At 42.3% G+C, this 14,840-nt stretch overlaps 1 protein-coding gene across 4 annotated transcripts in view; it reads left to right on the top strand.

Annotated features, from left to right (window-relative positions):
• The first annotated feature begins 348 nt into the window (after positions 1 to 348).
• CPAMD8 (C3 and PZP like alpha-2-macroglobulin domain containing 8) overlaps positions 349 to 14,840 on the top strand; it is a 54,501-nt gene continuing 40,009 nt past the window's right edge. For 3 of the 4 annotated variants that reach the window (XM_075736372.1, XM_075736371.1, XM_075736373.1), the window contains exons 1-14: positions 349 to 540; positions 2,466 to 2,617; positions 3,852 to 3,874; positions 6,361 to 6,526; positions 6,691 to 6,743; positions 7,215 to 7,232; positions 8,209 to 8,263; positions 8,400 to 8,513; positions 9,338 to 9,422; positions 9,721 to 9,829; positions 10,303 to 10,530; positions 10,701 to 10,871; positions 11,239 to 11,367; positions 13,620 to 13,809. In XM_075736372.1, the coding sequence (XP_075592487.1) occupies positions 458 to 540; positions 2,466 to 2,617; positions 3,852 to 3,874; positions 6,361 to 6,526; positions 6,691 to 6,743; positions 7,215 to 7,232; positions 8,209 to 8,263; positions 8,400 to 8,513; positions 9,338 to 9,422; positions 9,721 to 9,829; positions 10,303 to 10,530; positions 10,701 to 10,871; positions 11,239 to 11,367; positions 13,620 to 13,809 (1,576 nt within the window). In that variant the 5' untranslated portion in view covers positions 349 to 457. Of the gene's footprint in view, positions 541 to 2,465; positions 2,618 to 3,851; positions 3,875 to 6,360; positions 6,527 to 6,690; positions 6,744 to 7,214; positions 7,233 to 7,556; positions 7,688 to 8,208; positions 8,264 to 8,399; positions 8,514 to 9,337; positions 9,423 to 9,720; positions 9,830 to 10,302; positions 10,531 to 10,700; positions 10,872 to 11,238; positions 11,368 to 13,619; positions 13,810 to 14,840 lie in introns of those variants that run through there. The other variant, XM_075736374.1, reaches the window with a different exon arrangement.

Below are 14,840 nucleotides of genomic sequence, written 5' to 3'. Positions count from 1 at the left end.
CGGTCCCCAGGGCTGGCTGGGCTCAGCGGCAGAGAGGAGCCGATGCCACAGCAGCCCCCGGGGAAGAAGGCCGGCCCGGCTCGGCTGTCAGGGTTGCAGAGAGGATGGTGAAGGTGAGGAGCGGCGGCTGGAGCCGGGAGCCCCGCACCTGGGAGCGGGCGGGGGCAGGCTGCGGCCCGGGGCCGAGAGGCGGAGGTGCGGGCCCGGCCCCCTCCCCCGGTGCGCGCTGTCAGGAGCAGGCGGGGAGCCGCAGACAAAGAGCCGGGGCTGGAGCCGAGCGGGCACCGGGGCCAGGAGGGGGCGGCCCGGGGGCGGGGACGCGGCGGGGGCGGCGGCCAGAGACACCGGGGAGCCGAGCCCGGGAGCGGGGCGGCGGGGAAGCTCGGGCTGCGCTCGCCGGGAACAAAAGGCTGCTCCTGCCCGCGGAGAGCGCCGTGGCCTGGGGCTCCGGAGCACCATGCCCCGCAAGGAGCCCGGCTGCGCCTGGGGGGTCCTCCTGACCCTCTGCAGCCTGAGCGCAGCCCAGCCCCGAGAGAGGCAGTAAGTACCGGGAGGAAGTCGCGCACCCTCCGGCGGGCGGGGACCCTCGCCGGCCCGCGGGCAGCCTCCCCGTAGAGGGTGGCGGGGGGGACACGCGAACCCCTCTGCTCTGCGAGGGGCTCCGCGGGCGGCTGCACCAGCCTCTTAACAAAGCCTGTGAAAAGTCCCCTCGAGGGGCTGGGGACGGGGAGGCGAGCTGCGGCTGCTCCCGAGCCGAGCAGCACGTTTGTACTCGCCGGTGCAAAAGCGCATAGTGCAGGGAAAGGAGGAAAACAAAAAGAAGAAAGCCTCCTTAGAAATACCTGCCTCTTAGCTCCTCCGGCGAGCGGCTGCGAAGCTTTTATCTGCAAGCAATTATTTAAGGAATCTGGGGTGTTGCGCAGGGGCTGCTGTTGTGTTTGGGATGGTCGAAGGTAATGTTGGGTGCTCCCGAAGAGCATGTGAAACGTTCTTGTGGGGAGAATCATCCGGGGAGAAACATTGCACTGCGCAGAAAGGTCTCTGGCGTTTAGAAATTGAATCCGTAGCTCGTTCCAGTGTGTTTAGGTTAACTTTGATTAAGGTTTGCTTTGTTCTTTATCCCCAGCTCATTATAGCCCGTCAACATCGTGAATAGCTGCATTAACTGAGTGCCACGGAGAACTTAATTTTACTTGCTTACTAGAAAATATTTCACGTCCTGCCAAGTTTTGGTGTAACCTGACAGAGCTGTTAGTCAAACTTGCTTAAAGGATCTGTCCGGTCACTGTCAGGTTAACTGTTTAATTGCCAAGTTAGATATTTAATATTCAAATGCCACAGAAGTGATTTAAATAGCTATATCAACGGACTGGTACTTCAGAAGGAGTCGCAGCAATTTAGAACAATGTGAATACATGTGCTTCACATATGGTACTGTAGTACTGTGCTTATGTGACAGTTTCAATCTAATCATTTCATACTGGATGCAGATGGGACTGACTCTCCCTCTGCAACTAGATAAGCTATGTCTTTCTTACCAAGAATTTGCAGGCTAAGTAGTAACTTGTTATTTATTATTGTGCTGATGAATTTTCAAACCTGGCAACCATAAGGTTTTGAATCTGCAAGTACCCCATGCAATTTAACTCGAATGCCACAGAGATCTGAACTTCCTTGGGGGGGTAATGGGATCTCCATGGCAATGAGGCCTGCCGAGAGAGAAACTCGGGGTTGGAATTTGATAAAAGATGACTTGGGGGCTGTAAAACACCATCGTCCTCATCCCAAAGTGATAATTAATCATGAACAAAAGCCACCTGGCTCATGGAACTGTAGAAAGGCATGGGCTGAGAAATTGGGCATAAAAAGTCATATGAGGAATTGCCTCATTTAAAAAAAAGTCCTTTTGGGTAGAAAAAACCCCAGAAAGGTGTGTCATGAAGAGAATATAAATGTGTTGCTTACAGCCCAACACATCAAAGAGCTCAGAATCTGTAATGCTTTTAGCTGACAAGTTCATGGCACGGTGCCATTTGGCACAGAGGAATGGTATGGATTCCATTCAGAAACACAAGGATTGTAGTATATATGGGAGGTCGTCTGGGGTGGCTTTAAAACTGTGTGTGTGCCTGCTAAAAGAATTCCTTTTTGCCGGGGTTTTTAAACTTGCAGGATAGAACTAGTTATATATTTAGTTTGTTTATATAATATATATGCAATAAACATCAATATTAGTGTCTTGATTTAACTACTAAGGATTTGTAAGCCACTTAGGCTCTGCTCGTTTCCATGTGCATTCTGTGCTCATTTTATGTGTATTAGATATAGGCCTTGACTGCTGGTGGTCACAAATGTACTACAGAGGGGTCCGTTCTTTTCCTTTTGCTGTATAAAAAGTGGCTTACAAATAAAGATCACGCTCTTGTTGCTGTTCTTGACAGTCCACTTCCGATTTTGCTCCTCAGGGGCTATTTGATTGCAGCACCTTCTGTTTTCCGACCTGGTGTTGAGGAAGCTATAAGCGTAACCATCTTTAACTGTGTCAAGGAGACAACAGTCCAGATTCAGTTAGTAGTCAAAGGAGAAACTGTGTCACGAGGCCATGGAACAGTTCTGGGTAAGTTCCTGTTATTCTGAACTTGAGAGTTGGTTTATAAGTTGAGGTGCTGTGGGAGCACATCAATATCCCTTACAGAATTGCTCTGTTAGGTGATAACAGAAGTGGAAGCAAACTAATATTTAATTCGTTGACTACTGCTAAACATTCTCAGTTGATTGTGCTAATGTGATGCTATGTGATCTCAAACATCCAAGGATGACGATTTTGGAACACCGAGACATACAGAGACCCTGGATAATTGATATTCAAGAGTTTTATAGTGAATATCTTTCCTTTTGAAACCTGAATGTTTGAGAGACGTGTAAGGAATAAGTTGAAGAAAAATGTGAAATCTACATAATCATCCTTTTCTACCCTTATTTTAAAATGAGTGCTGGAAATGCAATCTCCCCATCTTCAGGACTGAGTATTGCTGAGAGAGGTGGTAATATTTGTGCAGTTGGATAAGTCTTTAAAATCCAAGACAGGTACCTCCCTGTCCTGTGCATAAAGACAAAAAGTGTTTTGATTATGTCCAACTTAATAGTAAATTAATTTACATTACTGAAGATGAAGGCCAGTAGCACTGTTTTACTGCTGCTAGTAGTGGTGTAAGCTGTAATGTAGACAAGGCTCAGGCAATCAGTCTCTTTAGCCATCATGTTTTAACCCTTCTGTGTGTAAAAACTGGGAGTTATAGAAAAGCCATTTCCTTTCTTGGAACAGATTGTCTCTGGTTTTATTCTCCCCTTGTTGTCTTTGAAATTGGCTGACAATTGCTAAGTAATTCAAAGGGAGTGATGCTTACACATGTGGACAACATATGCTAAAGAGAAATCTTAGGTATGGCTGTATCCAGCAATCCAAATACATTCTGTGAGTGTTTGTTTTGAGAATTATTCAAGTCCCCAAAGAGGCCAGGTCCTTTTTACAGCAAAATACTCCCATAAGTATGGGATGCCCTGTGCTGAAACCTCAGCCTTGGTGCACGTTGCAGTTTACCTTCGGCAAAAATTGTAAATAAATGTGAACCAAGTTTATTTTGGAGAACTCTACTAAGTACAACTTTCTCACCCTCCAGATTGTTTTACTCAATGCAGGAAAATTACTTCAGGTGAAATCGTAGTGAATGGGCATTGCAGTTAGCAGGTCTACGATACGGCACCTTGCTTTCACTCGACTGCACGTCTAAACCATTAGTACCTTAGCTTGAGAAGAATAACTCTCTCTCTCTTTCTCTCTCTCATTTTAGATAAAGGAACAATTAAACTGAAGGTGAGTGTCAATTATTTTAAGATGGTGTGGGTGAAACCATGAGGGACTTCCTTCAACTGCATCAGGCATTGCTCTCTGAGCAGTTGAGGCACAAATACAGGTCACGTTCGGGTGCACGCGCTAAGGAGGAAGCAACCTTCAGAAGAGGTAGAGTGGAGAGTGAAAAGGACAAAGCTTAATCCATCGCAGCTCACCTGTCAGGCCCTTACACCACTGAAGAAAATCAAGGGCTGAATCTGTGGCTTATTGCTCAACATGAAGTTCTATGTTGTAATTATTTTATAAGAATGGCAGTATGTGTTGCTAAGTGACACAGAGCATTGGACAGACCACCGAAATCCATAGAAATGGCAGATAACATTGTGTGTCTACTTGTTTTTCTGGTACTACTACATTATTTTAAAAAGTACAGACTTTCACCAATTTTGTCTACATTTTAGCCTTTGACAGTAGTAATATTTTTGCCATCAGCATAGTCCATGAAATGAAGCTTACCCATACTTAAAGAGATGGAGGGAATCAGAACAACTTTTTATTTCCGAGAGGGTTTGTAGTGGAGTGAAATGGCAATGAATTTAAATGCAACTCTGTCAGAGGGTTCCAGTAGCCATTAAAAAGAAATGACACATGGTTACTTTAGTAAATCACACTTTTTAAAGCGATATCTGGCTTTATTTGAATCGCTAGGATAGTGGGGATCTGGGGCGCCGTGAAAGGTAGTCATTCTTACAGCAGAAAGGCGTCCTGTGAAAGATCTCCCCAGCTTTGCACCTTGTGTTAGTTCTCCTTCCTCATGCCAAGGATTGAGCTAAATGCTACCAGTTCAGAGTTCGCTGTTCACTGAAGGAGGTAATTTAGGTTATGCTGTGTGTGGGACTAAGTGATACCATACAGAGAAAAATGAAGCAGTTTTCATGGTTTCTGTGAGATAATTTGGCTGTGCTTTCATACTAGTATAGGACCTTTGTCCCTCTTCCTGGTGGAGTGTGGTGTGTAAATTCACAGCATTGTGAGTTTTCAGTCTTGTTGTTGATTAAGCACCATCAAAACATTTGGAACTGTAAGAGGTGTCTTATAATACATTCCCAAATGGTATACTGTTTGGTGATTTGCTGTGGAATATCATTACTTCAAATGTAGGCAAAACAAAGCTGGACTGAAGAACGAGTCTTAAGTGTTGGATCTCTTAACTTAATCAGGAGTCGCTTTGGAGTTGTCAGGTCTGATGGGAGGTGAAGGGGATAGGTGGAACAAATCATATAAATATTAAATTGTGACCTGCTTCTGGGATAGCAGTAGCTAGTACCATGCAGAGCTGTAGGCTCTGGATAGTAAGCTAGACTAATCACTATAGTGTATGACTCTGGAGGGAAAAAAACCCTCAATTTTGCATCGCTAGCTCTTGACTGAACCTGGTCGTGTCTGAATGAATCTTTCTCTGCAGTGCTGTAAGAAAAACAGTCTGTTTTCTTTGCAGTGGATCCAGATATTTGGGACCAGCTCTATTGTATTACTGTAGAACAGCATAGATGCCTTCACTGCACCTACTGCATCGCCTACATTATTGTTGGCCTATAAGTAAATTAAAGCCTTTGATTTACAGAACTCTTAACGAGCATGGTGATGGTCTGTCGTGACTGATTGGATCTCCTCTGCCTTGCTGGCATATGCCAGAGTTTTCTTTGCCTTCTCTGTAATTGCTGTATGGCTGATGTTGGTACTGCTGCATCCTGCCAGTAGTTAAACTGTGTCTGGGAATTAGGTTCTAGAAAGGCTTTGATACTTCCGCCTCCTTTACTGGGCTAATATACAAATGCTTAAGTGTTGATTCCTTTCATTTCAAGAAAATATAATACAGATCTATGTAATGGGAAACCTCAGCAGTTATATCAAATGCTATGGATTTCTTTATCCAAAGACTGTAACTTACTGTTGAACAAAATTCTGGTGCCATCGCTAATTTCAGTTTTATTTATTTTTTTTCACTCTCAAATTATGACATATTATCATAATATTTCCATATTATCAGATCTTTACTTCGTAATTTTTAATCTAACGTAATTTTTTAAGTCTTTTATTTCTCTGAACAACTGGTTGAAAATGTGCAAGCATGTGTGTCTGGGCGGGTTTTTTTGTGAGGGTTTTTTCTCTGTTGGTAGAGCCGTGTCTTCCATAGCATGGTTGATTTCCCCCTGTAACGCACCTTTAGTGGAAGCTGCACGTGTAGATCAAATATCATTTTACCTGAGCGATAAAGAAAGAGTGGAAGAGAATTTCCTGCCATGTTTTTAGCGTGGCTTTGCCTCCTTTGAAGTTTATACATTATAAGAGATCTAGTATGTTCTTCATTTTCTTTTTATTGCTAACACATAGTTACACTGAAATGCAGCAGGTGGCTGCTCTTTGCTCACTTCAGTGTCAATTATATTCCCCAGAAAGCTGAAAGGCTTTTCTGTGTCCTTCTCACCTCATGGTCTGTTTTCTAGGTGCCTTCAGGACTTCGTGGACAAGCACATCTAAAAGTCTGGGGCAACCGGCATCTAGCAGAGGAAGGCTACATTTTCCACAACTATACCACAGTAACCATTGATAGCAAAGGATCATCGGTCTTCATCCAGACTGACAAACCTGTCTATAAACCCAAGCAGAAAGGTAAAGTGACCTTGGAGAAATTGCCAGACGCTAGAGCTGCTTTCAGGCAAACCTTTTTTTTTTTTTTTTTTTTTTTTCTCCCCCCAAGGGTAGATTCTACAATGAGATACTCGGTTCAGGGCCAGCTGTGATTAATAAATTTCCTCTTTTTCCTTTTTTTTTAGTGTTGATAAACCTCTTTATGGTGACTTCTGACTTGAGACCAGTCAATGACAGGGTAAAGAAAACAGTTTTATTTCACACTGTAAAATATGATGGAATACTTGACAACCTGAATTTTATTCTAATGTACATTTATGCAGAAATGTAATTGGATTTCTTAATTTATTTAGACATGTCTTGTGTTTGCTTGTTGTTACTTACAATTTAGGTTTTTTGTTTGGTCACATTACTGTTGAAGGAGTACACACACTTTTCTAGTGCTAGTAAATATGATGTAACTATGCCAAAGCAGAAGAATTTTTCAGACTTGCACTCTCTTTAGGTAATGCACAGATCTGCAAAGTATTACTTTTCCAGTTAAGCATGTGAATGAATGTGTATTTCTCAGGCTACTTTTACCAAAGAAGAGAAGCTTAAACGTCAGTTTGTGCATCATACCTTGCTGATGTCAACTCAGCAATTCATAACAAGAAGCAGAAAAGTAGCTTTGTTTCATAAAGCTTTTTATTATTTTTTTTTCTTTCAGATTGAAGCTTATGTGGTGGTGAGTATCTGTATGCCAATCATCTAGCATGTATCCTGTAGAGGCACAAGATTCTTGTAGCCTTAAGAGGGACAAGTCACGTGTCTGTACCTTTTCCAGCCCATTATGGCCATTCCCAACTGCAACCTACGCTATTATCTCTATCCCTGCGTCTTTAACTGATCTGTGTGTCTTGGTTTCTTGTTATCACCAACAAACATACTTGTTTTCTTCTTCAGTTTCAGAAATCCATTCCCATTTTTCAGCCTGAGAAGAATTGGCTAGTTTCACTGGGGTTTATAACTGTAACAGTCCCACTCAATTTCTCCCTTCTTTTCAATGCAGACACACTCCTATCCTTCATCTGGCTGGGCTGATATAGCAGGGCCAATCTCATCTCTGCACCCAAACATTATGATAGTGGACAATAGAAATTCATGGCAAGGAAAGGGTGCTCCTGTCTTCTTCCTTATGAGGTGAATGAGAGGTTCCTTCTGTGTCTAGTCTTTTTTTTTTTTTTTTTTAACCATGTGTTTTCTTTAGCAAGCAGAAGAATTCACCCTCTTGTTTGCATTCAGTCACAGTTTTAATGCTGACAAAACCAGCGGGATTAATTTCATCTGACTTTGTCACCTAAAAATTGTCTTGGTAGTTGTACAGCTCCCTCTGAATAGAAAGCAAGCGTCTTCAGAGGCCAGTTCATCCCATCCAAAACAGATGGTTTAAGATAGGTGGAAGATCTGCCACTTGACAGCGTTTACCTGTGTGCATTGGCTATAGAAACAGTGCCATTAATCGAGTACTGAATTTTAGAAAGCAAATACCCCCCCGCCCCGGTAAAGTATCTTCAGAAAATTTTTGACAGATGTTAGTTACGTTTGAGCTGTCAGTGAAGTGTGTGTATTGCAAAATGAAGTTCTTTGTTGCAAACTAAGTTAAACATATTAGTGATATTCATTTTCACTGTGATGTTTCTCATTCCTAAACCACTCTGCAGGATCCTCGGGGGTCTCGTATGATAGAGTGGAGCAATTTGAAGCCATTTTGTTGTGGTAAGTTTCAGATTATTTTTTTTCTCAGTGCATTGTTACTCGCCTTTGCTTCTGCTTATATTGGATTGTGTTTGATAAGCCTTGACAAGGACTGATGAGTGACGTAGAGTTCACAGAACATTGTTTCCTTTTTCAGGTATTGTAAATATGAGTTTTCCTTTGTCTGATCAGCCAGTGTTTGGTGAATGGCTCATCTTTGCTGAAATGCAGGGGTACACATACAACAAATCCTTTGAAGTTCAGAAATATGGTGAGTTGTATCCAAATCAGCTTTGACTATAACCCAGGCACGTTTGGAGGAATGCATTTCATTTGCATTATGAAGGGTTTTTACTTGAGGTGAAATAATGCATTGAAAATGTCACGAGGAAAACTTCTTTAGAGGCTGCGTACTTCGGGGATATGGACACTTAAAATTTAACCAAGCCCTTTATTCATGTCCTCCACACTTCATAAAGTAAAGGACCTGAAATGGAGTGTCATATTGCATGATCTGTTCATGTAAGAAAGATTTAATTTTGCTTTGGAAAACTCTTTAACATGCTTTCAGTCTGTCAGTGCTTTCCTTCCTTTCCCAGAGCCCTCCTTGTAATTCTGAATTCTTTTTTGCTACTCCCCTTTTTAATCTCAAAATCCCTCTGTTTGATGGAAGATGGGCATCATTACACCCAGCACATCATCTATGACATCTGACCTGATCACACAAGCATTTATAGACACTGACAACTGCTAATCTCTCAGCTCTATTCCCAACACATTGTGGAGGAGTCAGTAACAAGTTGTCCTTTTTACTGTGTATCTAGAAGAAAAATCTTGGGCTCAAATCCCAGAACACAGATCCTTCTGAAAAGAAGTAAAAATCTAAGGGTGCGTTGCTAAGGTCATCTTGCCAAGATAGTCTTGGTTTGCTGCTTTTGTTGATTCGTTCTCTGCTGAGCACTGTCCCATCTAATGTTAGCTACGCTGCCCTCATCCGACCGTAAGCAGTGATCTTGTCAGAGCTGTGTATGCTTTTGCTAGAATCTGGACAATAAGATCTCCTTGAAAAGATGGATATATTTCTCTTCATTGTAGTATTACCAAAGTTTGAGCTGCTGATTGACCCCCCTCGCTACATTCGTGACCTTTCGCTGTGTGAAAAAGGAACTGTCCGTGCCAGGTAGGAACACGTCCCAAATAAAGATTCATTACTATAGATTGCAGTATAGTCACAGGATGGTGCAGTCACTGGAGCTTGGATCTCCTCTGCTGCAGACTTTTCAGATGATTTCTGGTCATCATCAGAAGCTTTCCTATGTAAGAGCCTTCATAAAACATGTTAACAATAATGATCTGGAAAACCTTCTGTGATCTTTTTTTCTGTTTTCTGGATGTGCAGGTCACATGGTACTAGCCTTGATATAACCAGGAAAACAGAAAATAGCTGAGTGTTACTCATTATCTTCTTTCCATTTCAGATATACATTTGGAAAACCAGTGATGGGAAAGTTAATTGTCAATATGACTATAAATGGCGTAGGGTACTACAGGCATGAAGTGGGCCACCCTGTCCTCAAGACCACCCAGGTGAGAGAGACCATTGAGTCAGCTGTGATAAAATGCCTGATCTGTACTCTTTGAAGTTAATATCACAGCTCCATTTTATGTTACTGATGGGACATCAGAAAATAAATGAATAAATGTGATAATCGGGTCCAGCATAATAAAAATATGTAATATTTTTATGTGACATGTTTATGATTTGGGGGGATGAGGATCTGTTGGCATAGTATTCATCTGGCTTTAGAGCATATGGGGCTGAGGGAGAACATGAGGGTGAGGGACTGTGACAGAGCTAGTCTAGACCATGGATAAGGGAGGAAAATGAAGCCTCCTTGCTTGCTTCCCTCCTTTCTTCACCCACTCCCCAATTAATTCCCTCCACATCCTTTAAAAATACTGCAAATTCCTATCATGTGCCTGTGCTTTAGAGCTGGCTTCTAGACCCTTTTTGAATGGGAATGCTAACTTATCTTTCCGTTCCCTGCCACGCTTCGTAGATTGATGGCTCTGCTGTGTTCGACGTGTGTGTGAAAGACATGATGCCAGCTGATGTTCCAGAACATTTTCGAGGCACAGTCAATATCTGGGCCACAGTGATCAGCTCTGATGGGAGCAAGCAGGTTACATTTGATGACTCAACACCAGTTCAGAAACAGCTGATTGATATCAAGTACTCCAAGGATACCAGAAAACAGTTCAAACCCGGACTGCCTTACAAAGGAAAGGTAAGATTAAAAGTAGAGACACTGATATATGGCTGATATAAAGTTATACTGACTTGATCCCAGGATGTTACACCACATTCTGGTGTTTTTTTCCCACCTGCTGTTTCTGTCACTGACTGGAATTGCCTGTAATCTAAAACCTGTTGTTCTATAAATGAAACGCTGTGTAGGTAGAAGTCACTTACCCTGATGGAAGTCCAGCTGACAGAGTCACTATCCGAATTAAAGCTGAACTCACACCAAAGGACAACATTTATACAAGTGAACTGGTATCGAGAAATGGCCTGGTGGAGTTTGAAATACCCTCCATCCCTACAGCTGCCCAATATGTCTGGCTGGAGGTGCGTGAAAGCTCTTTACAGGATTAGTGGGCTTTAATGTAACTAATCTTGTCAAACCTGCACTTTTTAAATCAGTGCTACAAACAAGAAATCAGTGCCTTTTAGCTTCAACTTCTTGATTTAAATGCAGCAAACGTTCTCTTTCTTGCTGGCAATAGAACTGATGTTGATAACCATCATGAAAAGATGCTTCTCCAAATACAGCTTAACAAAGCAGTAAGGGTCCAATACTGGGAGAGTACTGTTGCTATGTAAAGGTAACAAGAGACGAACAGCTGGAAAGTATAAGATGGGGATTCAGGGTGACAAGAGAGTACGAATCAAGCTTTCCATGCGTGCATAACATTCAGATGTAACTTTTGTTAAGACCAAAGTGACGGCGATTGATGGGAAACCATCTGGGGATCGGTATCTGCCAAACTACTTGTCCATCAGTAGCTGGTACTCGCCCAGCAAGTGTCACATCCAGCTCCAGACACCAGATAAACCTTTCCAGGTATGTTGGCTTCACATTCCATTGCGGCAACAACTGCATGTCTTGGCTTAAAGTACTTTATTCTAATTAAATACTTCTAGCCATTTCTGTTTCCTGAGGTCCTGGACTGTTACTGTTTCCACTACAAAGACCAAAGTAGCTGCACTTCACCCACCAAATAATTGTTCAATGTGGGCAGCACACGGTTCTAAGCAAAGTACCTTTGATGCTTTGCGCAGCATCTCATTCTCGTGTTGTGGGGACAGGGGAGAGAGGGTGGGTATAGGCACTTGCCAACGTACGCGTCTTTCGTATTTGTATGTTCTGTGCAGCTCCAGTAATGTTCAGGTATGAATTGTTGGGTGAAAATGACGTGCTTTAGTTCAAGCCAACAAATGTCGAAAGATTGGAAGCGGTGTTAGTGGGAGTGCCTTAATTACTAAAGATCCAAATTAGGGCTACATAGTCTCGCTAGAACTTCCAGTTTAAATCTCAGCTGGATCTGTTTAGTCTTCCAGTTATCAAACTATGAACGTAGTTATCTTTTTTTGTATAGCCTCTCTACAAATGTAGTCCTTCCATATAAACATTGTCATGATCTCTCCCCTAAAGGAAACATCTGATTTAACCATGATTCCTGTTGCATGTCGTTTTACTGAGAGTTGTTTTGGGTTTCTTCTCTACCCAAGAAGATGCTCTTGAGCCTCTGCATATTGCTTTGTGAAAAAAATATGTGGGCTTTGGTATTTCTATTATGTGGGCCAAGATTTCTATTATCGGCAGATCTGTCAGGTTGGTTTCAGGCTCTTTGTATCCAAACAAGAGCGGTGGGGTTTTTTTATCATTACATTTCACGGAAGTTTAATGGCTAATTAATCTTTTACAAGTTTCCTGAGGTATGGCAGGGGGATTATACACTGCTAATCTGAACACATTGTTCTTATTATAACCTGATTAGAACTAATTCTTCTGTGGGAAAGCTAGGAGTTGGATGACCAGCTGATGTGGGAACTGTTTCCCTGCTTTGCCAGCTCTTACTGGGTGTTCCAATTAGCTACATTCATTTTTTAATGAATTGTTTCATCATTTGCACTGGGGAATTCTTAATACCTCAAATATTCAATGTCACGAGGCACTTCTTGGACTCTGTGGCATTCTCGCTGTATTTAACCATTAGCAGCTCCTTGTATTGGAGTCCTTGCCATTTTGCTTTGTACTATATGTACATTCTGGAAAGATAACCTTGTTAGTGCTGAAAAAAGGTTTTTCAAAAGACTTCATTGGGATTTAACATTGCTATTCAGCCTTAACCATCTTAGTTGGGCATTGCTATGCTTTAAATGGCAGGGAGGATCAGGAGTGGAAAAAATCGTACGTAACACCAGTGTTAGCTGCTCCTCATATCCCAGAAGTAGTTTGTGTTGCTAGGAAAGTTGTCTGCTCCACAGAAGGCTTATTGCTCAGCCAGACACGACCCAGTCCTAATCCTGTGACTGAGCGCTGATGTCTATTCTGTTGGGACTGGCGGCATTTGGGGGATTGGGTCTCCAGGGGATTCAGTACTAAGTGAGTATCTCTCGGTATAGGACTTCAGTCCACAAAAAGTGCAGGAGGTCATTGTGCTGCTCTGAAGCCTATTGCAGGCATCAGATGAGTTTACCCAGAAAAAAGCAGCTTTTTTCTTGTTTATTTGTGTGCTTGACAGCTCCTTGAGTGCCAGACTTGCAAATTAATATCAAGACTTGTGTAATTTGAAAGCATTTTCCCTCAGATCTTTTCCCAGTAATTTCATGCCACATTGGTTATGTTTGAGCTAGTATTTGTCATATGAAAGTAATCACCACATATAATCTCAGTTCAACTGCAAAGACTATCAAATGCACATCTCTTCCCAGCCCATCTCTTTCTTTTTTGGGCTGGACTGCTGAAGGGATGTCTAAAATTCAACCAATTCTGACAGCTGCTCTGTGCCGAAAGGCTTAACTTTCAGGATTCCAGAGATTCCTTTATTGTTTTCATTAATGCATACAACCCCCCAGTCTGTTCTCCTGTTAGATTTGCATGGAGCGAAGAGCTGAACACAGGCCTCTTTTTGTTGTGAAGAAAGTCCAGGAAAACAGTGCTAATGTAATATACTTTTCAATGCATAGATTTCTTAGGAGAGGGGTCACATCTTTTGTGGACTGAAACCCGAATAGATTTCTGTGCTTTATGAAATAAAAAGCATGCATTGTAACAGACCAGATCTTTTGCTTTTCTGTCCCTGGGTGCAGGTAGGAGAGGAGGCTTGGATTGCAGTGAAGTCCACGTGTCCTTGCAACTTCACTCTACATTATGAAGTGGCATCACGAGGCAACATTGTCCTTTCAGGACTGCAGCCCAGTAACATCACCCAGCAGAGGAGCAAAAGAGCCACCTTTCCCTTTGAGAAGAGCATTGATATCACACGCTTCCCAGAAACAGGTAGCTAGCATCAGAAATGCAAACTCGCCCTTATTTTCAGGGTAAAACAACCTTTCCGCAAACCTAAGTATCCTCTTTTTTACATTTGATGCTCCTTAAAGAGCATAGAATAACTCTGTGCAAGAAAAATAGTGATATCCACTGCACACATATATAAAAAAAAAGATAAATTTCTCCAAGAGGGATAACTCTTGAAGGGTTTTCTCTAGTCTTTCTGTAGTCTTTCTCTGTTAAGAAAACTCTAGCCTTCCTTAATATGCTTGGCTTGGGATCAGCTGAGTGGTAGGGAAGCGTATGATGGGGTGGGGGAATTTACTAAAGTGGTTGAGCTTAAACTAGGAAGAGGACGTTATGTGGACTGATAGCATGGATCAGGCTAAAGAAGGAGATCATACAGTTAGCATGGGGAATGGAAATGAAGCGTAGACTCCTAGTTTGTACACGGAATAACAGAAAGATACAAATCTGGTGAATTCAGGGAGCAGGGGGATAAAGAATGTGGTATGCTTGGGAAGATGCATACAACAGCTGCCAAAGGAAAAGCCTGTCTATCCTAGTAACATGTCTGCAATAGCAGCCAGTTTCAGATAGTTAGGGAAAAAGTAAAAGAAACTTCCCTAAATGTACCCACCCAGCTTCTGGCAATTGATGGTTTAAGAATTTGTAATAACTTTCTCCACAAGTTTGGTTTGGAGCTGTTGTATTTTCAGGTCACCCAGAGACACTGTGGTTGCCCTGTCATTGTAGGTGTTGAGGGTCAGGTTGGATGGGGCTTTGAGGAACCTGATCTCCTCAAAGATGTCCCTTGCCCACAGGAGGGAGGTTGGAACTAGGTGATCCCTAAAGGTCCCTCCCAACTCAATCATTCTATGATTCTGTTTAACTGTTGCTACTGAAATGATGCTCTATAAACTGCATAAGCTGTTTTCAAACCTATTTATGCTTTTTCTCTCAGCAGCATTCTGCAGCAATAGATACACTCTTTTGTTTATTGTAAATGGCTTAATAACTGAATTCTATATTTCCTTGAT

This window comes from Balearica regulorum, chromosome 26, assembly GCF_011004875.1.
Source record: "Balearica regulorum gibbericeps isolate bBalReg1 chromosome 26, bBalReg1.pri, whole genome shotgun sequence".
NCBI lineage: Eukaryota > Metazoa > Chordata > Aves > Gruiformes > Gruidae > Balearica > Balearica regulorum.
This window is presented reverse-complemented; position numbering and strand designations above follow the sequence as displayed.